Consider the following 26,249-nt stretch of genomic DNA (forward strand, 5'->3'; position numbering starts at 1 on the left):
GTTGGCGCAGTGTGATTGGAGGAGCACAAGGCACATTATTCCGCACGGTTGGTTGGCGCAGTGTGATTGGAGAGGCACAAGGCACTTTATTCCGCACGGTTGGTTGGCGCAGTGTGATTGGAGAGGCACAAGGCACTTTATTCCGCACGGTCGGTTGGCGCAGTGTGATTGGAGAGGCACAAGGCACTTTATTCCGCACGGTTGGTTGGCGCAGTGTGATTGGAGGAGCACAAGGCACTTTATTCCGCACGGTCGGTTGGCGCAGTGTGATTGGAGAGGCACAAGGCACTTTATTCCGCACGGTCGGTTGGCGCAGTGTGATTGGAGAGGCACAAGGCACTTTATTCCGCACGGTTGGTTGGCGCAGTGTGATTGGAGGAGCACAAGGCATTTTATTCCGCACGGTGGGTTGGCGCAGTGTGATTGGAGAGGCACAAGGCACTTTATTCCGCACGGTCGGTTGGCGCAGTGTGATTGGAGAGGCACAAGGCACATTATTCTGCACGGTCGGTTGGCGCAGTGTGATTGGAGAGGCACAAGCACATCAACTGATATAAAAGAACTATTAATATTGATGATTTTATTTTTCTATTCAGTATTTATGAGGGATTTATATTGAATTTGGATGGATTTTCATGCAGTTGGACACGTTGGGAATGGGACACAATTTTTGCACAGACTAGGCAGAGCCTAGAATAGTACTGTATATGACCGCACAATTGTCATCCAAACTGCGACAGCACTGACATCTGAAAAGTGTTCTGGTCAGGAAGGGGGTGGAAGTGTCCGGTATTGAGGTGGTTAGATGTCCAGCAACCCTCCTATTCCCCCCTCACATCCACATCCTACTATTGTGTGACCAATACCATCCAAATACACTCACTGGCCACCCTATCAGGTCCACCTGTTCAATTGCTGGGTAACACAAACTGCTAATCAGCCAATCACATGGCAGCAACTCAATGCATTTAGGCATCTAGATATGGCAAAGACAACTTGCTGAAGTTCAAACTGAGCATCAGAATGGAGAAGAAAGGGGATTTAAGTGACTTTGAATGTGGTGTGGTTGTTACTGCCAGGCAGGCTGGTCTAAGTATTTCAAAAACTGCTGATCTACTGGGATTTTCCCGCACAACTATCTCTAGGGTTTCTAGTGATTGGTCCGAAAAAGGGATAATATCCCAGTGAGCGGCAGTTGTGTGGAGGAAAATGCCTTGTTGATGTCAGAGGAGAATGGGCAGACAGTTTGCTGCGACATTCAGATGGTAAGGTCAGAATTTGGCATAAACAACATGAAAGCATCGATCCATCCTGCCTTGTATCAATGGTTCAGGCTGGTGGTGCCATGGTGGGGAGGAGATTTTCTTGGCACTAGCAAGGTGGACCTAATAAAGTGGCCGGTGAGTGTAATTCTTACTTTCATTTCACAAAGTTATCCGTCTACAAGGAGACCTGTATAGATCACATGATGGCACCAATGAGGATGGAGGAGGACCGGAGTCACATGACTGAGAAGATACTAAACCTCACCCTGGAGATCATCTACCTGCTGACCGGAGAGGTGAGGAGGATTCTGGGAGGTCACATGACGTCACTCTTATCTCTATTAATAAAACACAGACCTGACCGGAGAGGTGAGGAGGATTCTGGGAATCTAACATGATATTCCTATTGGTTCCTCAATACAGAGATTTCCTCTTCTGAAGTCAGGTGATCATATGACCATCACAGTGCCTCCATGTGACTCCCTAAACCCTGAGAGACACAACATGCAGAAGATTCTAGAAGTCACCAAGAAGATGATGGAGCTGCTGACAGGAGAGGTGAGCGGTGCCGGGAATTCTGGGACATTCTCCAGTAACAGACAAGGGATGTGTCTGGATGGTGACTGTATCATTGTGTGTGTCAGGTTCCTATAAGGTGTCAGGGTGTCACTGTCTATTTCTCCATGGAGGAGTGGGAGTATTTAGAAGGACACAAGGATCTCTACAAGGACGTCATGATGGACAATCAGCCGCCCCTCACATCACCGGGTAAGAGGAGACTTTATTGTAAAGGAGAGAGCAGTACGGAGGATCCACCTAGATCCCCCATCATCTGATAAACACATAGAAACAATGGATTCAGTCAGTGTGTGTGTTTCCTACAGATGGATCCAGTCATGGGAACCCACCAGAGAGATGTCCCCGTCCTCTGTATTCCCGGGATTCCACACAGGAAGGTCACACCATCCCTCACCATCATCAGGTAGATGATGACAATTATTGGTAGTTGTGATTTATACACAGCATGTTTGTTACAATGAATGTTTTATTATATCTTTCAGAGTGGAATCCTCGGGGATGATAATATTGATGTTAAAGAAGAGTATAAAGAGGAGGATGAGGAGTATGGAGTGATGGAGGAGTTTTCAGAAGGACACAAGGCTATGATGGAGCCACCTAATACCAGGAACCCACCAGAGAGATGTCCCCGTCCTCTGTATTCCCGGGATTCCACACAGGAAGATCACACCATCCCTCACCATTGCAAGGTTGGTGGGATGGAGAATCTAGAACATGGACTTGTAGAGACAATGTGTGGATTTTTTATGTGACCTTATATTTTACAGATGATATTTTCTCTCATTTTCTTGATTTAGAGTGGAGATCCAATCGATATAGAATTTGAGGTGAAAGCAGAAGAAGAAGAGGCGTATGTGAGGGATGATCAGCAGTCTATGGAGGAGGATGGAATAACGGGGACATTTATAGAGGAGGACACTCCTACAGAGATCAGCACAGGTGGGTCATGAACACTAAATCCATTCCTCCACCCATACTGCTCACTGATTGGTCCAGAGTAGGGCGGGGACTGGGTGATATCAGCCTGTAATCCCCTGGTCACTTTCCTGAGCTGTGTTCCCCGTCCTGTATTCCTGGATTTCTCTCGGATAATCTTCCTTCTCTGTGCTGCAGACACAATTTATGTATCTAGACTGGATTTATGGAGATTCTGGGGTTCAGCTGGAAGCTAAATATTAATTCATTGCCTCTGCTCAACGTAGACACCTGTCAGGGCCTGGACTTGAACCCAGGACCTCTACTGTGTCTGGCAGTAACTCTTCTCACTGAGTTACCTGATATAATGGACGGCACTTTGCTCAATCCATTGCTGTGTTTTCTGCTGAGCCTTGAACCCCTTGCTCCTCCCATGAACTTCCTGATTTAAGCCATGTCTCTGCACTTCCTGGTTGGCAGATATTTGTTCCTTCTCCATCCAATATCTTGCCTTTGTCTCTCCTGCTACCTTCTGTACCTTCACTACTGACCTGGAACCACTTGTTACTGACCCTTGGCTTGTTTATTGACTACTACTACTGTGACCTGGTACTAACACGCAGCAAAACCCATACCCACCATCTGGAGCTCTGGTGATACTGGTTAGTGCTTAGACCCCGCACCTCAGGTGAGCCCATGTCATCTGTCATGGTGACCTGCCTGTATACCTATCCTGTTGGTTGGTCTTCTTCTATAAATACTGGTCTCTGAGCCTGAGCTCTGACCTGCACAGGAAAATCTGACCCAAACATGGAGGCCGCTATAGCCTACCAAGAAAAATGTTGCGAACTGGAAAGTGTAGTAAAGGGGCAACAGGAGAAAATCCATGACTGCAAAGATGATTGCTGGGCATATGTTCCCATGATGTTGCTAACACAGGCATGCCTCTGTCATGATGAGTGATAGAGGGGGTGGGGACCCTCGTCCTATAATCCCCTCATCACTGTCCCTCCTATAAAAGACAGTTCTGGTTGTTTCCTCACTCTCTGACTAAGGCCCATGAATAAAGAAATGACCTGGTAGGAGATCAAAGGAGCCATTTCCTAGTTCCCTTGAGGGTGGAATTGTAAGCTCCTCAGAGACCAAGCTGCCTGATGTGGGCGGAGTCCTGGTTTGGGGGAACCAATCAGCTCCTGTCTAGTAATCCTCTTTGTCTTTGTATTTTAGTCCATGGCCGGGAGATGAGGAAAACCTCCGAGGTTTGTCTCACTTTGTCTCCAGACTGGAAAGTAGAAGATGAGGACATATCACAGTATAGTCCAGGAGAAAACCCGGCTCCCTCCAATGTCCATCCGGCACCACCCAGTGTAGATGGACCATCGGATTCCTTGTATCCTGAGGAACCTCAGACTGTGCGGGACCGGGCCGGCCTTCCAACAGGGAAGAGCTTCTCCTGTACTGAGTGCGGGAAGGGTTTCTGTTCTAAATACAAACTTAATGTGCATAAAAGATCTCACACGGGGGAGAAGCCGTATTCCTGTCCTGAGTGCGGGAAATGTTTTTCAAGGAAGACCCGTCTTTACACACATCAGCGATCTCACACGGGAGAGAAGCTGCATTCCTGTCCTGAGTGTGGGAAAAGTTTTTCACAGAAGTCCAGTCTTTACACACATCAGAAATCTCACACGGGAGATAAACCGTATTCCTGTCCTGAGTGTGGGAAAAGTTTTTCACAGAAGTCCAGTCTTTGCACACATCAGAGATCTCACACTGGGGAGAAGCCATATTCCTGTCCTGAGTGTGGAAAGTGTTTTTCAGATAAGTCCAATCTTTACACACATCAGAGATCTCACACAGGGGAGAAGCCTTATTTCTGTCCTGAGTGCGGGAAATGTTTTACAAAGTCTTCCAATCTTTACACACATCAGCGATCTCACACAGGGGAGAAGCCGTACTGCTGTCCTGAGTGTGGGAAATGTTTTTCACAGACGTCCAGTCTTCATAAACATCAAAGATCTCACACGGGAGAGAAGCCACTTTCCTGTCCTGAGTGAGGGAAATGTTCCTCACTGAAGTCCTGTCTTCCTGTACATCAGGGATCCCACACAACCCTGGAGGTGTATTAGTGCCTTGAGTGCGGGAAATGTCTTCTAGATGAATGTTGCTGGACATCCCAGCTCTCATGTGGGGAAGAAGCACACCCTGATATACACCTCAGATATACTCCATGTCTGATCTTCATCATGGAAGAAACAGTTCATAAGGAGATCAGAGGCCCCCAAAGACATGGATGAAGTGTGGGATCGGGTTGGCCATTGATAGCAGGAGAAGAATAAAAATGGAGTCCTGCCCTGTGATTGGCTGAGTACATTTTGTGGTGGGAGATTTCACAAACACTTGGAGGTCTTTTTAAAAAAAAATGGTTCTACCTCCTGTATACCGGACACTTCCCCCCCCTTCCTGCCCAGGCCGACTGGTAACTATCAGCGCTCTCACACTTTGAATGACAATTACACAGTCATGCAACATTGTACCCAAATTATATTTTTGTAATTTTTTCACACAAATAGATATTTATTTTGGTGATATTTAAACACCACTTTTTACCAATTTTGCTTGTTTCTTGTTTTTACAAATAAATCGTCTTTCCTTATAAATGTAGACAAAGGTGTATTCTGCGCCATTTCTTGGGTACAATAACCCCAATCAGTGTCTATGATTCAGTGTGTAGGAGAGTTATAGAGTCTACAAACTATGGGATAGATGTCTGAAAATCCATCATGTCTGATGACGGCAGATCTCATTTCTGAGGACCAAAAACACCAGAACAGTACAAATTGTCAGAACTTTATCTGTGAGGAAATAATCCGTATACAATTCATGGAAACAGGCGGGATCTGGAATGAAGGAGATTCCCTACTAATTCTCACAAAGTAACCGACATCCCAGTTCTGTATTTGTGATAATTGGAAGACAAAATAAAACGCAAAAATGTGCAAAAATATATATTTATTAATAATATAAATCAGTACAAAATGGGGATGAAATCTAATAGGTGATGATAAATAATAAACAATACAAGATAACAGTACAATGATCTAATCCACAATAATGGGGAGAAATACAAGCCAGCAATTACTTCCAAATATTAATGAATTACATCCAACTGTCTGGAAATGTCGTGTAAGAAATCAGTAACTCAGCAACATGTGACAACAGATATACAAATCCCCCCCGTGATCTCTCTACAGCCAGATATTCAACGCTCAACGTGTACCTTGCCATGACTTGATCTGGAATCCCATACACAGGCCAATCCAATCCGCTTACAATCTGAGATGAAGATGTAATGTTACATGAAGTAGTCTACCTTGTCATATATATACTGTATACATCCGGAAAAACCATTTTGAGTCTAGACCTACTAGCCAGGCACAAACCTTACTCTCCACCAGCTGCCCCACCCAACCTTGCCCAGGTCCACCTCCAACCCCAGCCCATCCCCCAACCCTGTCCCTAGCCCTGCCCTCAACCACACCCCCTTAAAGCTTATGAAATTACATTTTTCTTTAGAATAAAGAGTCCAAAATATAAAAAAACTGCAATTATAACTTTATTATGTCAATTTAAACATCACAACAATAGCTTAATAGCAATCGGGTGCAATCAAAACATCAAGTTTTACAGCTTTAAACCTGCAGTGAACATTTTGTATTTGTTTTGTTTATCTCCTGCATCTTTAGTAACTGCAGTAAAGTCTCTTTTAAAGGATGTAAGTTTAGTTTATAGAAGTATAGCATAAGAAAAAGTGCTTATTTTGATGCCAAAAACATGGAATAATAATTACTGTAAATGTTGTATTTTTTATCTCCAGCAGAGACCTTAGAGAAGTGCGGCATTAAGAAAAAAGAAAAAAGTGCCTCTTTTGATGGCCAAAAAACATAAATAACAATAGTAAACATTTTGCATTTTTTATCTCCAGCATCTTATTAAAAGAGAGCTTAGAGAAGTAGTGCATTAAGAAAAAACAAAGAAGAGCTTATTTAGATGCCAAAAAACATGGCATAACAATAGTAACCATTGTAACATAGAGCAGCCATGGTTTGTGTTGTACAGCAGGACCAAGACTTGTGTAATACCCTTTTTCTGATGCAAAATACCACTTCAATGGCTGTGTGCGGATTGAATTCTATTCAATTAAGAAAAAAAAACACCAAAAAATAATTATTTGGATGCCAAAAAGCAGTAGGAAGCCAGTTTCACATCAAGATTTGCTATGGTTTTCATTGTACAGCAGGACCAAGACTTGTGTAACGTCCCCTTTCTGATACAAAATACCACTCCAATGGCTGTGTGTGGATTGTAATCTTTTAGTGGTGGTCCATTAACAGCAATCATCAGAAGATCATCCAAAGTCTCCCGTGTCAGTGATGAACGATAGACCGTCTTTATTCTGATTTGGTAGCTATAGCCACGTTCACATGAGGCGGTTGTTGGGGGAAGTACGGCACAGAAATTGAACAGAGGGAGTATGTTGCTGAATCTTTCTTTCTGCTGATTCAGTCTTTTCAGAGTCTCAATAAAAGAGTCCATTTGGAATGGAGAGTTTGAGGTCAGCCCACTCTGCTTCTAACAGCTCAATTTTGTCTTCAAACTGATTATCAAAAACATGTTTTGCAATTCTGTGCAACTCAGTCCATCCAAAGTTGGGGATGTGAGCTTTGTGTGGCCAAGACACGCTGTTCAATATATGGACAGATTGTACAATATCTGAGGAGAACGAGGAAAGCCTCAAAATGAAATCTCTTTCTGCTTTGGCCAATACAGATTGGCGTATAGACTGAAATTCTGTCACCAGCTTGAAGGTTGGTCAGCTGCAGCCCATGTCGTTTTCCATCTTCTGTAAACTTACTAAGAAATTCAAGTTCATTTTTTCCTTTCCCATCAGAAAGATCCTGAAGAGTTTTAGCTGCTTGTTCTAGTTTGTTTTTTACCTGACAGATCATAAGTTCCTTGTTCTGAAGACCCTCTGACAAAGGTTTCAGCTTGCTAGAAAAATCGAATAGGAAATACAAAAGTTTCACAAACTTCATCTGTTTCAGGTCTTTCAGGATGCCTTTAACTTTAGCAGATTCACATGATCCCTCAGATGATATCTGCTCAGAATGGCTCCCTACTGTCTTCCAGTGTTGCAGAAAAGCACGCAAGGCCTCGACTTTGCTGCATAACCAGCGCACTGTGTGTACATCTTTCATTTTCAAGATTTCCTCAAAGTGTCTGCGAGATCTTTACTGGTTGGCAACCCTTCTTGATCCACGTTACAAGGGTGAAGGTGCAGAGCTCATCCAGTCTTCCCAGAGGGAGCAGAGGATGAAACATCCTGAGGACGCCTTGAAATTGTGTAACACCTTTCCAGACAATGGGAGGTCACCATTTCCTGGACAACGTGTTTCTGAGGCTTCATTCTGTCAAAGGAAGAGCGGTGGAGAAGGCGGCCAGCTGACCGATGCCTTTAAACAGTTCTTTAGTCCTCAGCACCCAGGGCTGTTAGGTTTAAGCACCCATCGGCAGGGTCTGCATCATATGGTGCAGGATTATCTAGGGGCAAGAACAGACTTGGAGACCTTTCCAACTGAGCATCCACTGGGTTACTGGGTCTTGAGGATGGATCACTGGCCAGAACTTGCTCAATATGCCATCGAGGTACTGGCCTGTCCTGCATCCAGCGTGCTTTCCGAACGGACATTCAGTGCTGCTGGAGGTTTTGTGACGGATAAGAGTGCGTCTGTCCACAGACTCCGCTGACCAGCTGACATTTATCAACATGAATCAATCCTGGATAATTTTTCTATAATTTTCAACTGCAGGGCCCATGAATGCACCCAGCAATAGTAACTGTGAGGGGACACAGTGTTCAGGTACCATCAACACTGAAGGCCACATTTTTCTATACCTGTATGAGAGGTGCATTACATATAATTAGAATTTTTAGAGCCGGGTCCAATCCTGCACTCATCAAGAATAACTCTGAAGGGTTACAGTGTCAGTCCTGCTGCAGCAGGTTCTATACATTGTACAGATGTGCAACTTTGCAGGTAGTTTAAGGGACCCCCAGGCATGATATTTAAATTAATATATATATATATTTTTTTTACTTTAAGCAATGAGAAATGACTGCCCCTTTAAAAACTGTACTATTACAATTTTTTTTCCACTGATTCTTGTCCATCAGGGCAGCACCCGAGTCCCCATACCACTTTTATTGCTAACACCTAGCATATCATCCTTCTAAATGGGCACTTTTGAATTTGCAAGTTCGAGTCCCATAGGTTCGATGTTGGCGGCGAACGTTTGGTCTGTTCGAATGTTCTACCATGAACTGAATCGGGGGGTGTTCAGCCCATCACTAGTGATAAACTAGAAGTGCAGAGAGAGAGCACACAGAGCAGATCACACAAAACACGACATACGGGGTATATTGGGGAATGTGAGGACACAGTACAGATAACAAGACAAAGCACAACAAAATAGTCCACCAGATAGCAATGTAATACCACATAGATAGTCCATGTAGGATGGCCAAGCAAAATGGAGAACCAGTACACCAGACCACCGGACGGTATGGCAAGGGGAATGTACCCAGCCCACAGGGTGAATACAGCATAGCAGTGGGTAAGTCCAGCACACTAGGCAGGGATCTAGGCGGACCAGGGTAGGATATAGCAAGGGTCAAATCCAGCTGATACAGCAGGGATCCGGGCAGACAGGTGGTTGAGTCCAGCACAAGGCAGGGATCCGGGCAGACAAGTGGTTAAGTCCAGCACAGGGCAGGGAACTGGACAGACAAGTGGGGTGATTCAAGCACAGGGCAGAGACCAGGGCAGCATGGTATGGCACATCAAGGGTACAAACTGGCACACTGTGCAGGAATTGGATCCAGCATCCACTTAGTCCAGAGTCCAGGCACTATGAGGGATGAGAAGCAATAGACACAACATAGGTTCAGGGACTCACCAGTCAACAGAAGTCCAGGCAGCATGGCAGGGAACAGGAGGTCTGGTGGGCAGAGGTTCTTCATATGCACATCATGGGTCCTCAGAAGGCTGTGTGTCCTGGCCGCAGCATTCCAACCACACAGACAGACGTTGCCAGAAGATCAGAGAGTAGAGCAGAGTCCCAGTATCCAGGAAGCTATCTGTCTCAGCAATTCTGTGCACCAGGTAACCTCTTTCTAGGAAGACATGCAGCCCTCAGTCCTGTGTGTCCATCACAGAAGTAAACTCAGAAACGTCTGACCCTTTCTGCCAGCATAGGGTTATTATATTGTCCTTTGAGTTCAGCCAAACCTTAAGCATCCAAACCTGCTGCCGGCCCATCTGGCTTTATCCAGCTACAGGACACAATGCTGTCTGTGCTTCAACAAACAACACACAAAAAAAATACTTCTGCCCTTCAATACAACCCCTGCCCCTTCCCAACATGTACCAGAAAGAGGCCTCAACATGCCTCTGCAAGGTACATGTTCCAGTTCAGCAGCAAAACTACAAAAGTATCCATGGGATGGCTTTTCATCTGAGGGCCACATGGTTATTAAAGCTCTTTCCAGCAGGACATCACTTTGGGGTATGGAAGCGGTTGGCTTAGGGACACACTTGTGCTGGGAGGATAATTTGATCCACTAACATTATCTCTACACCAAACTGCAGCTGTAAAGTTGGTCATCTCCCTACAACTCTTGGGACAATTAGCCTGCATGTGACCCTGCTGTCTCCATCTACAGCATCTAGTCTGGGGTGCTCTTCCTTTATGTCTCCACCTGTTTTCCAAACCAAGAGATCCTCCCCTAAACCTTGGGGTGTTGGTGGGATTGACCTGAGTCTTTACATAGTTAACAGGGTAGATCCTTGATGAATTTGCGTATTGTATCAAGCCTGTCCCAGATTTGTGCTCTACTCCTAGAGCTCTGGGTCACACTCCCTAGAAACAGACAATTACATTTTCACAGGTCATTCCCTTGGAGAATATCAACAGAAATGCCTGCTATTACCCCAACAGATGAAATTCACCACACAGGGATCAATGATGGTCAGGAAAGCACCTGTATCACAGAAACCAATGACTTTTTGTACATCTATGCAGACCTCCTGTAACAGCTGCTGCCTTATCTTGGGGTAAGTGGCTGGACTCCATAAACTCCTAGAAGGGCACCAGTTGTTGTTGGAAGCATCAATTCACTTTGAGATGGTGAAAGGCTCCTTCCTTCTGGCACCAGCACTACACTGGGATCAGGGCAGGTGTTTTGAGTCTGGGGAGGGTGGAAGTTCCTTGGGCATCTAGCCTGGAGATTCCTGGGTTGTCCACATCTGTAGCATGGGTGGTCCAAGGGTGACCAGAGGGCTGGGGTTGGAGTGGCATTTCCTCAGAAGCTTGGTACATATCCATATAGTGCACTGATTTGGGAAAGTTGGACCTGAGAGTCTTTTTCTAACAGGGTAGCTGGCCTGTCAGTGACCGCTTTATCCACAGCCAAAGCAGAGTCTCTATAATAGGCCTGGGGGCCTCCTGTGGGGGAACTGGATTGTCTGAGAGATTTGGTTGAGGCAGCAGCACTATCTGGGGACTCATCCAGCAGTGGGGAGGTTGCAGCTTCCTCTAGAGTGATGAGTTTCCATTCACACATGCACTGTTGGAGCTCAGGGGGACACTTGAACAACTGCTCCTTCAGGATCACGTGAATAATTTCCTCAGGGGAGGTCACTTTCTCCTCTGCCAACATGGCAACATGCTAAAGACAACTTATGCACAAACATTTTGAAAGAGGTATCTGGGAAGTGAGGGGTAGTCTGAAACTGGGCCCAATAAGACTATGTGATATTGCTTCCATCCCTGCCCTTTTTATTTACTCATAGCTGCATTCTTTAGGGGATCCATCATGTGATAGGCCTCAGCAGCCCCTTCATCTAGCAGCCCTACCACATGGCAGGTCCAGTCCATGGGAGGTACTTCCAGCAGCTTGCATTGGTGTTCAAAATCCTGAAAGAACTCTTCCACATCTCCAATATATTTTTGGTAGGGCTTAAAGTCCATCCTGGAGACTCTTGTGGTTTCCCTTACCACAGGGACAGAAACAGAGGTGGCTTCTCTGTTCTTTGCAGCCTCACACTCTGTTTGTTTCTTTTGTGTCTTCTCAGTGACTGCAAGTTTCCTTTCTGTAGTGGCACCCTCCCCCAGAATGGCCATCTCTAGCACCAGATAACCCATGGGCTCTTACTGGATTTCCTGGGTAGCTCTGGTACATACTCCCAGGGTGGTGCCTGACCCATGTTGGTGCTCAACTTCTGTTGGCTAGCTTCCTCCAGTATCCGGACCAGCTGTTCTTTAGTAAGTTCCCTGTAGCTGAGACCCAACTCTCCAGCCTTTTCTTGTAGGCTGGGACATCTATCCATGGTGGGCAGATTCTTGTCATCCATCTCCAGTGCTCTCGTCCTGCTGCTGCCAACCAGTTTGTGATGAACTAGGAGTGCAGAGAGAAAGAGAGAGTAAATGGAGGTATTTCACACCAAATTCAACATATGGGTGTTTATTGGGGAACATGAGGGCAGAGTAGGGATAACAAGACACAGCACAACAAAATAGTCCTCTGGGTAGCAATGTAATACCACACAGATAGTCCACATAGGATGGTCCAGCAAATTGAGGAACTGGTACACCAGGCTACCAGATGGTACGGCAAGGGAAATGTACCCAGCCCAATGGCTGAGCGGTAAAGACCTCCGGTAGCTGTTTATTGCAGTGTGAACCAGGCTCTAGAATTTTGGAACTGTTCCCCTCCTTACTTCATTCTTCATGTTTTTACTTTGATTCTACACAAGTCCTTGGATCTCCAGATAGTCAAGCCCTGCTGTTACAAAGCCTGATTTTTCCAGCCTTATGGTGTCAGTGGGCATACTGGATTGACTGTTGCAGCTGAAAAAGTTTTGAGAGACAGAAGTATCGAGGCCTTTTGTTGTTTCTGCTCTTTTGAAGGCTAGGAATTCTAACTTAGGGAGACTTCCCGCAGGACTTTACAATCATATTTTGTGTTTTGTTGACCTGAGAGGTTTCCACCTTGTTTTGGTCCGTGTCTTGGTTTCCTTCTTGGGGTGGGGGGTTAATGTGTACCTGGCCTTGTGTATAATCAAGAGTCAGATTTCAGACTTGGCAGTCTCTTCTTTCAGGGGCTGATTGCATTACACTTTCTAGTTGCATGCGTTGGTACTAGATGTCATGCATGTTGTTCCTCCAGTCAGCCTGTCATTGTTTCTATGGGATCTCTTTCTGTTTTTACAGAATTGTCTGTTTGAGCCCATTCAGGACTTTCCTTTTGTTCCCTTTGTTCTTTCACAAAGATGGCTTTTTTACCTTAGATTTGTATTTATTATTTTACCTAAAGGAGTTTGTACCTTTTTCATCTCAGCCAGGACAGAGTATTACCTTCCTTTACCCTCATCTCAGCCGGGACAGCGTATTACCTTCCTTTGTCCTCATCTCAGCCGGGACAGCGTATTACCTTCCTTTACCCTCATCTCAGCCGGGACAGCGTATTACCTTCCTTTACCCTCATCTCAGCTGGAACGGCGTATTACCTTCCTTTGTCCTCATCTCAGCCGGGACAGCGTATTACCTCCCTTTACCCTCATCTCAGCCGGGACAGCGTATTACCTCCCTTTACCCTCATCTCAGCCGGGACAGCGTATTACCTCCCTTTACCCTCATCTCAGCCGGGACAGCGTATTACCTTCCTTTACCCTCATCTCAGCCGGGACAGCGTATTACCTTCCTTTACCCTCATCTCAGCCAGGACAGCGTATTACCTTCCTTTACCCTCATCTCAGCCGGGACAGCGTATTACCTTCCTTTACCCTCATCTCAGCCGGGACAGCGTATTACCTCCCTTTACCCTCATCTCAGCCGGGACAGCGTATTACCTTCCTTTACCCTCATCTCAGCCGGGACGGCGTATTACCTTCCTTTACCCTCAGCCAGGACAGTGTATTACCTTCCTTTACCCTCATCTCAGCCGGGACAGCGTATTACCTCCCTTTACCCTCATCTCAGCCAGGACAGTGTATTACCTTCCTTTGCCCTCATCTCAGCCAGGACGGTGTATTACCTCCCTTTGCCCTCAGGCTCAGTAACTGGGGGAATAGGTTTTTATCACGTTGGGTATTTGTTTGTCCTATCAGGTTACCTGTAGTTGACAGTCACAATTTGGCAACAGGATTTCTCTTTGTGGCACCTGAGGACCGAATAGAAGGATCCCGCAGCTTCCATTTCTACGTTTATTCCCTGAATTTGTTGGCTTGTTGCTCCAGTTTCCAGTATGAAAGGACAGGTTCCCCCTTTATAAGGGATGACACTACCTACCTTCAGTGTATCATGTTGGTGAAGCCTCTACCTGGTCTTCGGTGCACTCTTTATGATGTTACCAGGTGGATGTTGGAGTCACTAAGGACTCTTCCCTTTGGACACATTGGTTTTTGCAGGCTGCTGCATGAGGTTCTTTCCTATTTCTGGTTGTTTTTGGGACCTGTTGGCTTGTTGTCCTCCCCTCATGTTCTAGGTGGGACATCCCTGTTAGTAAGGAATGTAAAAGATGTTCTGTGTCCTGTGATGTGCGACAAAGAAAATGACATTTTTTGGTTTACCTGTAAAATCCATTTCTTGGAGTCCCTCAGGAATCCCAGAGATCCGTCCCCTCCTGTTATGGGCTATGGCTTGCTACAAACCTTTCCTATGTCGGAGATATGCTCTACAAGGGGACGTCCTGTCTATTGTTGGCCAATGTCCCATCACCTGTAGGTGGGCATAACAGTGTTAGGAAGGGTTTATAAAGATGCTTCGTGTCCTGTGATGTATTCCAAGAAATGGATTTTACAGATCATTGATGCCATTTGTTACTAAGAGACAGGAATTGTTCATTGCTGAAGGAGCCCCTAGAAACCTTTGGAGGAACCCTGGCTGAGAAAGGCTGGACTAGGCAGTCATATATTTCTGTCCCCCTTGGTGGGAGTGGAGGTGACCCCTCTATAAGGATCTACAGTCCAAACACCCAGCACAAGGCCGGGGTCACACTACCAGACGCTTCTCGGGGCTGCAGTTCCTCTGAGCTCCACAAGGTGGGGATCTCACTTCTACCCAGACAGGAAGTCTCTATGGAAGACAGACAGGAAGTGATGTCAGGTACAGACAGGAAATAGGATACATTGGTGGAAGTGGCAGCAGAGGAGGTAATAAGATGTTATGTTCTAATTACACCCAGTAACCCCCATCATGTCCGTCCTCTTCCTCCATAGTCATGTCCATCCTCTTCCTCCATAGTCACGTCCGTCCTCTTCCTCCATAGTCACATCTGTCCTCTTCCTCCATAGTCATGTCCGTCCTCTTCCTCCATAGTCACTGTGACGTCTTTTATCTCAAGCAGATGATGATACACACATATACAGTGAGGAACAGAAGTATTTGAACCCCCTGCGATTCTGCAAGTTCTCCCACTTCTCCATCATGGAGGGTCTGACATTCACATTGTAGGACATTCTCACTTTGAGGACAGAATTCAGGAAATCCCATTGTATGATTTGTAAAGAATGTATTTGTCTCGCACGGCTGAACAGAAGTATTTGAACCCCTGAGAAGATCCGTGTTAATATTTGGTACAGAAGCCTTTGTCTGCAATTCCAGAGGTCAGACGTTTCCTGTAGTTCCTGACCAGGTTTGCACTGCAACAGGGATTTTGGCCGACTCCTCCACACAGATCTCCTCTAGATCTGTCAGGTTTCGGGGCTGTCGCTGAGCAACACGGAGTTTCAGCTCCCTCCAAAGATGTTCTATTGGATTTAGGTCTGGAGACTGGCTAGGCCACTCCAGAACCTCGATACGCTTCTTACGGAGCCACTCCTTGGTTCTCCTGGCTGTGTGCTTCGGGTCGTCATGTTGGAAGACCCAGCCACGACCCATCATCAATGCTCTGACTGAGGGAAGGAGGTTGTTGCTCAAAATCTCACAATAAATGGCCCCATTCATCCTCTCCTTAATACAGTGCAGTCTTCCTGTCCCCTTTGCAGAAAATCACCCCCAAAGCATGATGTTACCACCCCCATGCTTCACAGTAGGGATGGTGTTCTTGGGATGCAAATCATCCTTCTTTTTCCTCCAAACATGACAAGTGAAGTTTAGACCAAAAAGTTCTACTTTGGTCTCCTCTGACCACATGACTTTCTCCTATGCCTCCTCTGGATCATCCAGATGGTCATTGGCAAACTTCAGATGGGCCTGGACATGTGATGACTGGAGCAGGGGAACCTTCCGTGCAATGCATGATTTGAAACCATGGCGGCGTAGTGTTCTACCGACACTGACCTGTGAAACTGTGGTCCCAGCTCTCTTCATGTCATTGACCAGCTCCTCCCTTGTAGTTCTGGGCTGATTCCTCACCTTTCTTCTCATCAGTGATACCCCACGAGGTGACATCTTGCATGGAGCCCCAGTCCGAGGGAGACTGACAGTCGTCTTTAGCCTCTTCCATTTTCTAACAATTGCTCCAACAGTTGATCTATTTTCACCAAGCTGCTTGGCAATTGCCCCGTAGCCCTTTCCAGCCTTGTGGAGGTCCTCAATTTTGTCTCTGGTGTCTTTGGACAGCTCTTTGGTCTTGACCATGGTAGTAGTAGGCGTCTGACTGACTTCGGGGTGGACAGGTGTCTTTAAAGAGCTCAGACAGGTGCTACTAAGTGAGATGAATGAGTGGAGTAGAGGTGGACTTTTTAAAGGCGCAGTAACAGGTCTTTGAGAGCCAGAATTCTTGCTGTTTCTTATGTGTTCAAATACTTCTGTTCAGCAGTGCGAGACAAATACATTCTTTACAAATCATACAATGGGATTTCCTGAATTCTGTCAGAGTGGGAATGCACCTACAATGTGAATTTCAGACCCCTCCATGATTTCTAAGTGGGAGAACTTTCAAAATCGCAGGGTGTTCAAATACTTCTGTTCTTCACTGTATGTCCCCCACCAGGAGACCCCCCTGGGTCAGGGTTGTGGGGAAGAGGTCTTTTACAAGATACGCTCCCCATATTGAAGACACATGGCCTGGCATGGTTTAGGGGAGGGGTGCGTGATCTGGGGAGGACCCCCAGCCTTCTTTATTGTGTGCGCTTCCCCCATTTATATCCATACCAGACTCCCATCCAGGATAAGGGTCTGCTATGTATTTGTAAGGAGGACCCCACACAGTCTTGTTTTTGTTGTGGAAGTTCCCTATTACTATGTATCCCAGGCCGCTCTATTTACAAACTAGACTGAACCGGGTACATTTGGCTCCTCAATACCTCTCACTATCACCAGCTCCAATGTACTGACATCATAGCTGCTCTCAGACCCCCCCACCGGGTATAGGGACCCCCTGTGATGTCTGCAGCTTCTGACTCTGTATTTAGCCTGTTGGAGCTTCATATACACATATCTGTCTCCAGTCAAAGGACAAGAAAACAAGGATTTTCCTGATATTACAGACCTGCAGGAAACACAACAAACACTAAGTAACCTGATCTACATGTTCCATCTCCCACTGAGAGCAGCCCGTCTATTACCCCCTTATATCCCCCCCCTAATATTATACAACCAATACAGTCCAGATAATTCTCTGCTATCCATCTACAGAGAAAACCACATGAACCCACCAATGAGGATGGAGGAGGACCGGAGTCACATGACTGAGAGGATACTAAACCTCACCCTGGAGATCATTTACCTGCTGACCGGAGAGGTGAGGAGGATTCTGGGAGGTCACATGACATCGCTCTTATCTCTATTAATAAACCACAGACCTGACCGGAGAGGTGAGGAGGATTCTGGGAGGTCACATGACATCACTCTCATCTCTACTAATAAAACACAGACCTGACCGGAGAGGTGAGGAGGATTCTGGGAGTCTAACATGATATTCCGATTGGTTCCTCAATACAGAGATTTCCTCTTCTGAAGTCAGGTGATCATATGACCATCACAGTGCCTCCATGTGACTCCCTAAACCCTGAGAGACACAACATGGAGAAGATTCTAGAAGTCACCAAGAAGATGATGGAGCTGCTGACAGGAGAGGTGAGCGGTGCCGGGAATTCTGGGACATTCTCCAGTAACAGACAAGGGATGTGTCTGGATGGTGACTGTATCATTGTGTGTGTCAGGTTCCTATAAGGTGTCAGGGTGTCACTGTCTATTTCTCCATGGAGGAGTGGGAGTATTTAGAAGGACACAAGGATCTCTACAAGGACGTCATGATGGACAATCAGCCGCCCCTCACATCACTGGGTAAGAGGAGACTTTATTGTAAAGGAGAGAGCAGTACGGAGGATCCACCTAGATCCCCCATCATCTGATAAACACATAGAAACAATGGATTCAGTCAGTGTGTGTGTTTCCTACAGATGGATCCAGTCATGGGAACCCACCAGAGAGATGTCCCCGTCCTCTGTATTCCTGGGATTCCACACAGGAAGGTCACACCATCCCTCACCATCATCAGGTAGATGAGGAACAATCACTGATAGTATCATTAGGATCTGTACATTATCTGCATTGTTACCATTGATGTCATTTTTATTATATATTCAGAGTGGAAACCTGAGAGATCCTAAAGTTGAAGGTGAAGAAGAAGAGGCGTATGTGAGGGATGATCAGCAGTCTATGGAGGAGGATGGAATAACGGGGACATTTATAGAGGAGGACACTCCTACAGAGATCAGCACAGGTGGGTCATGAACACTAAATCCATTCCTCCACCCATACTGCTCACTGATTGGTCCAGAGTAGGGCGGGGACTGGGTGATATCAGCCTGTAATCCCCTGGTCACTTTCCTGAGCTGTGTTCCCCGTCCTGTATTCCTGGATTTCTCTCGGATAATCTTCCTTCTCTGTGCTGCAGACACAATTTATGTATCTAGACTGGATTTATGGAGGTTCTGGGGTTCAGCTGGCAGCAAAATGTTATTTCATAACCTTTTCTCAACCTCAGCACCTGGGGCCTGTGTTTTGAGCCTTCTACCCCATATCCTGAATCTAGTAAAATCTCTGTCCGATCAATTCTCCCAGGGTTCCTTGCTCTGTGGTCTGCTGGCTGTGCCGGGTGGAGGGATATGTCTGTAGTGTCTCAGCCCCAAGTCACTGAGTGCAGTATCAGGAGATGGGAGGCAGCGGTGTGGGATCTCTGCAACTTGTCTACAGTAAACATTTAAGTTTCCACTGAATACCAATATTATGAGTCCTGACCCTTACACCATATAATTTATATTGTACATTACATACTCCTGACCCCTGCGCTATATACTCTATGTTGTACATTACGTACTCCTGACCCCTGCACTATATACTCTATGTTGTACATTACATACTCCTGACCCCTGCACTATATACTTGTACGTTGCACAGATTAATTTTGGTCACATTTCCTACCAGCTGGACATTTTATATCGGATGATGTGATTGGAGCACAGACTTTTACATGGTGATAATAATGTGATAACATCCTCCAACTTTGGACCCTTAAACAGAAAGTGATAATGAGGGAGGAGTCAATACCCCATTGATGGTGGTCTTCAGGATCAGTCCAGTCTTCATCTTGGTTGTTCTCCCCCCATCCTCACTCTCTGACCTCTGGTGGGGCTCAGCCCCGCTGTTCTTCATGACTAAATCATGGACTAAATAAGGAAGTGCAGTACTTCTTGTGTTGGGAAGATGGCGATGAGTGATAGAGGGGGTGGGGACCCTCGTCCTATAATCCCCTCATCACTGTCCCTCCTATAAAAGACAGTTCTGGTTGTTTCCTCACTCTCTGACTAAGGTCCATGAATAAAGAAATGACCTGGTAGGAGATCAGAGGAGCCATTTCCTAGTTCCCTTGAGGGTGGAATTGTAAGCTCCTCAGAGACCAAGCTGCCTGATGTGGGCGGAGTCCTGGTTTTGGGGAACCAATCAGCTCCTGTCTAGTAATCCTCTTTGTCTTTGTATTTTAGTCCATGGCCGGGAGATGAGGAAAACCTCCGAGGATTGTCTCACTTTGTCTCCAGACTGGAAAGTAGAAGATGAGGACATCCCACAGTATAGTCCAGGAGAAAACCCGGCTCCCTCCAATGTCCATCCGGCACCACCCAGTGTAGATGGACCATTGGATTCCTCGTATCCTGAGGAACCTCAGACTGTGCGAGACCGGGCCGGCCTTCCAACAGGGAAGATCTTCTCTTGTACTGAGTGTGGGAAGGGTTTCCATTATAAATCCAAACTTAATGTGCATAAAAGATCGCACACGGGGGAGAAGCCGTATTCCTGTCCTGAGTGCGGGAAATGTTTTTCACATAAGTCTAGTCTTTCTTTACATCATAGATCTCACACGGGGGAGAAGCTGTATTCCTGTCCTGAGTGCGGGAAATGTTTTGTAAGCCAATCACAACTTTCCAAGCATCAAAGGATTCATAAGGGGGAAAAACCATACTCATGTTCTGAGTGCGGGAAATGTTTTTCACGTAAGTCTAGTCTTTCCATACATCATAGATCTCACACAGGGGAGAAGCCATATTCCTGTCCTGAGTGTGGGAAATGTTTTGTAAATAAATCACAGCTTGCGAAACATCAAAGGATTCACACAGGGGAGAAACCGTATTCCTGCCCTAAGTGCAGAAAATGTTTTGTACAAAGATCGGGTCTTGTCAGACATCAAAGAACTCACACAGGATTGAAGCCATATTCCTGTCCTGAGTGCGGGAAATGTTTTTCAGTGAAGTCCAATCTTAACACACATCAGAGATCTCACACAGGGGAGAAGCCATATTCCTGTCCTGAATGCGGGAAATGTTTTTCAGTGAAGTCCAGTCTTTACACACATCAGAGATCTCACACGGGCGAGAAGCAGTATTCCTGTCCTGAGTGCGAGAAATGTTTTTCACACGTGTCACACCTTTACACACAGCAGAGATCTTATATAGGGGGAGAAGACATATAGCTGTCTGGAATGCGGGAAATGTTTTTTTACAGAAGTCTGATCTTTACAAGCATCAGAGATCTCACACGGGGATTAGCCACTTTCCTTTCCTGAGTGAGGGAAATGTTCCTCACTGAAGTCTTGTCTTCCTGTACATCAGGGGGTCCCACACAACCCTGGAGGTGTATTAGTGCCTTGAGTGCGGGAAATGTCTTCTAGATGAATGTTGCTGGACATCCCAGCTCTCATGTGGGGAAGAAGCACACCCTGATATACACCTCAGATATACTCCATGGATGATCTTCATCATGGAAGAAACAGTTCATAAGGAGATCAGAGGTCCCCAAAGACATGGATGAAGTGTGGGACCGGGTTGACCATTGATGGCAGGAGAAGAATATAAATGGAGTGTGAAATGCTCTGTAATGATGGAAAACATTCCTCCGCTCAGCAAATCTAATGACATCGGTGTTTTAGCCCCATTCACAGAGAAGGAATGGACAGGAGATACAATCTCAGAATTCTGTCCCACGGTGATTGTTGTCCAGGAATTGTCCATTGATGGACTTTGTGAGAGATTTCATGGCCTTGTACACCTGCTGGGAGGGTTTTATGATTTCTACACTGATTGGGAAGAAAACATTGGAAGATCTTTATTGATATGTTTTTCTGGAGTTCCTCTTTATAAAGTCCCATGAGTCCCATTGTGTCTGTATGAGAGATTTCATCTAGGGGAAGGACTGACCTATACCCCATCCATGCACACTTACCTCTCCGGATCTGCTAAGGAATGGACATGCACTTTCACCAGGTGAATGGTTCTACACATTCTATGAATAGACCCCCAAATGTCAGGAGACGTTTCTATAAAGACGGGAAGTATGGAGCAGAGAAATGAAGAGACCTCCCAGCAATGTTATTACCAGGCTGCAGCTAGGGGGAGCTCTAATGTCACCCCAGCAGAGGGATCCCATCTAGCCCACATTAACCCTCTCACTGCCAGAGCTGTTTCTGCATGATTTTGCACACATGGGAAAATGCAGATTTTGGTCCTGAAGATGAGATAAACCCCCAAACATCTATTCTGTGACATCAGAGGCCCTGGAGAATAAAATGGTGGTGATTGTTAAGGTGTTCCCCCTACACAGATTCCCCTTCATATCCGCCTTTATTTCCTCCTTTCCCCCATTTTCTATGTTGGGATCTTTTCTACAATACTTTGTTATAATAATGGAACACGTTGTGTATTGTATTGTACACCAATAATAATGACTCCGCCCCCACATTCCAGACAAGGGATCTTCCTGACCAATTGGATTTTTATGCTTCAATCTTGTTAAATGTAAAATTATAATAAAACATTTATTGAACAAAAACTATTGTGTGTGTCGGTGCAATGACGGCAAACTTCAATATAGAACATTGCTCCTCGGTGACACCTCACACCCTTCAATAACGGGGCAGAGTGCGGGGGTCAGCAGTATATCATATACAGCCCACCATACAGAGTGCAGAGGGGGGCTGTAGTGTGCCCCCCCTCCTGATCCATACCAAGCCACATGTCCACAACATGGGGGTCACCTTACCAGGGGGGATTCCCCCAGGCATAGCACCTTGTCACCTTGGCTGGTGGCTGTGGGGATCTGTGGGTGGGGGTCATATTGGATTCTGGAAACCCCCTTTAATAACAAGGGACCCCCATATACCGTTCCCCCATGTGAATGAGTATGGGGTATATAGTACCCGACAATAGCACCAGCCCAATGACAGCTCCCTGAACTGTCATCATCTACATAAGTGAAGGGACAGGGATGGTGGGACCTCATTACCCAAATGTGACCAGTGACCATATTTGGTCAGTGATGTCACTGCTATCCCCGCCCCCTTCCTTACATGGCAGGGATTCCCAATGACATCACTGATTCCTGGGGGTGTGGCCGCTGTACCCATCCATGTCTTCCTCAGGCACCAGTGACAGCGGGAAGCTGTTATATATAGAAGTGGTAGAAATGTCTCTTCTATATGTGATGATCGGCTCCTGCAAAACACGGGACCGGAACAGGCAAAGTTTGGTTTGTACTGTCGTCTCATCCCTACTCTCCGACAACTGAACCCAGAGATCATCCCAAGTGGTCATTGTATTTGTCCCTTACATTGGTGACCAATGGGAGAAGGACCCCCTTATATCAGTGGTCAGTGTAGTGGTCCCTTACATTGGTGACCAATGGGAGAAGGACCCCTTATATCAGTGGTCAGTGCAGTGGTCCCTTACATTGATGACCAATGGGAGAAGGACCCCTTATATCAGTGGTCAGTGTAGTGGTCCTTTACATTGGTGACCAATGGGAGAAGGACCCCTTATATCAGTGGTCAGTGTAGTGGTCCTTTACAATGGTGACCAATGGGAGAAGGACCCCCTTATATCAGTGGTCAGTGTAGTGGTCCCTTACATTGGTGACCAGTGGGTGAAGGACCCCCTTATATCAGTGGTCAATGTAGTGGTCCCCTACATTGGTGACCGATGGGAGATGGACCCCTTATATCAGTGGTCAGAGTACTGGTCCCTTACATTGGTGACCAATGGGAGAAGGACCCCCTTATATCAGTGGTCAGTGTAGTGGTCCATTACATTGGTGACAAATGGGAGAAGGATCCCCTTATATCAGTGGTCATTGTATTTGTCCCTTACATTTGTGAGCAATGGGAGAAGGACCCTCTTATATCAGTGGTCAGTGTAGTGGTCCCTTACTTTGGTGACCAATGGGAGAAAGATCCCCTTATATCAGTGGTCAGTATAGGGGTCCATTACATTGGTGACCAATGGGAGAAGGACTCCCTCATATCAGTGGTCAGTGTAGTGGTCTCTTACATTTTGTGACCAATTGGAGAAGGATTCCCTTTGATCAGTGGTCAGTGTAGTGGTCCCATACATTGGTGACCAATGAGAGAAGGATTCCCTTTTATCAGTGGTCAGTGTAATGGTCCCTTACAAAAGAATAGAAGGTCTAAAAAAAACTAAATGTGAATGAATCACCAGGACCAGATGGCTTGCATCTGAGAGTCCTCAAAGAATGAAGCCAGGTCATTGATAGACAGTCATCCCTCATCTTTAGGAAAGCTTACTGACCGGAATGGTGGCAGCAGATTGGTGAAAATCTAACGTGGTTCCAGTATTCCAGAAAGGGCCGAGATACATATCTGGAAGCTCCAAGCCAGTCAGCCTAACATCAATAGTTTGTAAACTATTGGAGGGATGATAAGGGACCATACCCAAGAATGTGCTGATGAACATAGTATCATTAGTAGTACCCAGCATGGATTTATGGGAAAAGATCGTTCTTGTCAGACCAACCTATTAACAATCTATGAGGAGGTGAGATGTGATCTGGATAAAGGACCCCCCGTGGATGTAGAAGGAACGAGGATTGTGTCACTTCCAGAGTCACTCAGATGTAAACAAGCCATTTCCAGCTTGTGAAAGCATCAGAATGAACTGATCTTGGTTTGATTGGATGTTTTTAAGGTCAGATTGGGATCTGGGGTCCAATAGACTGCAGATGTCTCAGTAAAGAGAACCTGTCTGATAGCAATAAAAGTAATAAATAAATTGGTACAGTGCAAAAATAAAAAAAAACTTTAAGAAATAATTAAAAAATGAAAGCACCCCCCCCCCCCCCGTGTTTGCACACAAAGGCTAACACATACCGAAGTCCACCACGCATTGTAAACGGTGTTCTCACCACACGTGTCTCCACACAGGTATGGCTGGAAATGTCAGAGTGAGAGCGATAATTCCGGCATCAGACCTCCTGTGTACCTCTACACTGGTAACCTGAGTGACACCTATGGGGGGTATTTATGCCCCGTAGTTTGGCCCCGTTCCACTGGCGTTTGCAATTTTAAAGTGTGACATGTTAGGTATCTATTTACTCGGCATAACATCATCTTTTACCCCAAAACGGTATTATATTGTGTTTGCTGCACTAACATTAGGTAAAGTTTCTTTTCTAAAAAATGTACATTAAAAAAAGCTGCAGAAATACGGAGCGACAAATATTGTACCAGCAACCATGTTCCTCTCCAGGGTCTCTGCTTATATATAATATTTGGGGGCTCTCAGTCATTTCCCAGCAAATAATGACTTTTACATGTCGGAATGTCAGAATTGGCCGGGTAGGGAAGTATTAATAATAAATACAATAAATAATCATCTCCTGACATTTAGGAGTCTATTAATAAATGGAACAACAACTCCCCCAGGTAGAAGTGCCGGTACAGTCCATTCCTTCTGTGTGAATGGGGTGGGGGGACCAATGGTAGGAGGATCTTTGCTGAGCTGCTTGAAGGGTTTCCATCCATTTCACATGGAAAATACCACATTTGTCTATTGGATGGTGAGAATTCCTAGGATACGTAGTGCCATCTAAAGGCCAAATGCAGAATTTCCCATTTTAAATCAATGGCTGGTTTCATAGTGTTGGTTTAATCCCCTGATTCCGAGCGCACGCAAATTAGTGACCTCTCAGACCAGACCTGGGATTTTTTCCGTGTGTACCTGTCTTTGTGCTGGGAGCACACTGCATGGCGCACTCCCAGCACAAAGACCGGGGTGTCAGTGAGAGCCCCGGGTCCTGGAACTCTCAATTCTGGGTCACATGATCGCTGTGATAGCCCCTGATTGGCTATCACAGTGATCAGTCACTATGAAGCCCACCCCCTTGTTTTCTCAATTTGAATGGAAGAGAGATACATTGTATCATTATATATGTTACACGTTGTGTAAAATACCGTATTGTCTTGATATTTTATTAACTATTTTATTAACTTGTATTGGTGAGAAAAGCTCAAAATAGAAAGTCCTTCCAACTCTTGCATAAACTCAAAAATCTCTCCTGGTGCATCTAGGATCTCCCCATCCAGGTGAATGGCGCATGCGCAGCACGACAAAATGGCGCCGGCGTACTGCGCATGCGCCGGTCACCGGCAAAATGGCGGGCACATCAAGCGTGATTGCCATTTCAAATTATAAATAGCAGTGAGAGGATGTCTGTGCTGTAAGCCCTGCACCCTTTGAGAACGTGCTTAGCACAAAACGCGTCAGGGCGGCTACAGCACCTGGACATCCATTCCATGATTGCGCACCAAGTTTTAAGAAGGGACTCTGGAGATGTAATAGTGTCAGATGCACCATTGAACCAGGATTGATGACCGGTGAGAATTAGTGAACGCAGCTTCACCTGGATGGGGAGATCCTAGATGCACCAGGAGAGAGGATACTTCTTTTATGCGTATTTTAAACGCACTTCTGGTGAGTGCGCACTTTACTTATTTCCTGCTCACCTTTGGATCATTCACCTTTTAAAGGGGACCTGGCAGAATTGACACATTGCACCTCATTGCATGTTTTAGGACATTTGATTGAATATTGTATTTATGACGAATATATGACTTCATGTCCTTATTTGTTCTAGTATTTTATT

At 45.8% G+C, this 26,249-nt stretch overlaps 2 protein-coding genes across 2 annotated transcripts in view; one reads left to right on the plus strand and one right to left on the minus strand.

Annotated features, from left to right (window-relative positions):
* LOC149443089 (uncharacterized) overlaps positions 1-26,249 on the minus strand; it is a 139,759-nt gene that overhangs the window by 86,230 nt on the left and 27,280 nt on the right. The window contains exons 2-4 of the mRNA XM_089655940.1: positions 21,540-21,552; positions 12,031-12,273; positions 11,230-11,525 (exon numbers count right to left, since the gene is read on the minus strand). Coding sequence (XP_089512066.1) covers positions 11,230-11,525; positions 12,031-12,273; positions 21,540-21,552 — 552 coding nt within the window. The remainder of the gene's footprint in view (positions 1-11,229; positions 11,526-12,030; positions 12,274-21,539; positions 21,553-26,249) is intronic.
* Positions 19,693-22,051, plus strand: LOC149443091 (uncharacterized). The gene has a single exon (XM_089655921.1). It carries the CDS (start codon positions 19,735-19,737, stop codon positions 20,788-20,790), a length of 1,056 nt encoding a protein of 351 aa, XP_089512047.1. The 5' UTR covers positions 19,693-19,734; the 3' UTR covers positions 20,791-22,051.

The sequence above is a fragment of the Staurois parvus genome, unplaced genomic scaffold (assembly GCF_062004578.1).
Source record: "Staurois parvus isolate SC_StPar_1 unplaced genomic scaffold, SC_StPar_1.0 ptg000877l, whole genome shotgun sequence".
Classification (NCBI taxonomy): domain Eukaryota; kingdom Metazoa; phylum Chordata; class Amphibia; order Anura; family Ranidae; genus Staurois; species Staurois parvus.

Coding starts and splice junctions, on each gene's coding strand:
- LOC149443091 (XM_089655921.1), top strand. CDS start 19,735: ATGTGGGCGGAGTCCTGGTTTTGGGGAACCAATCAGCTCCTGTCTAGT.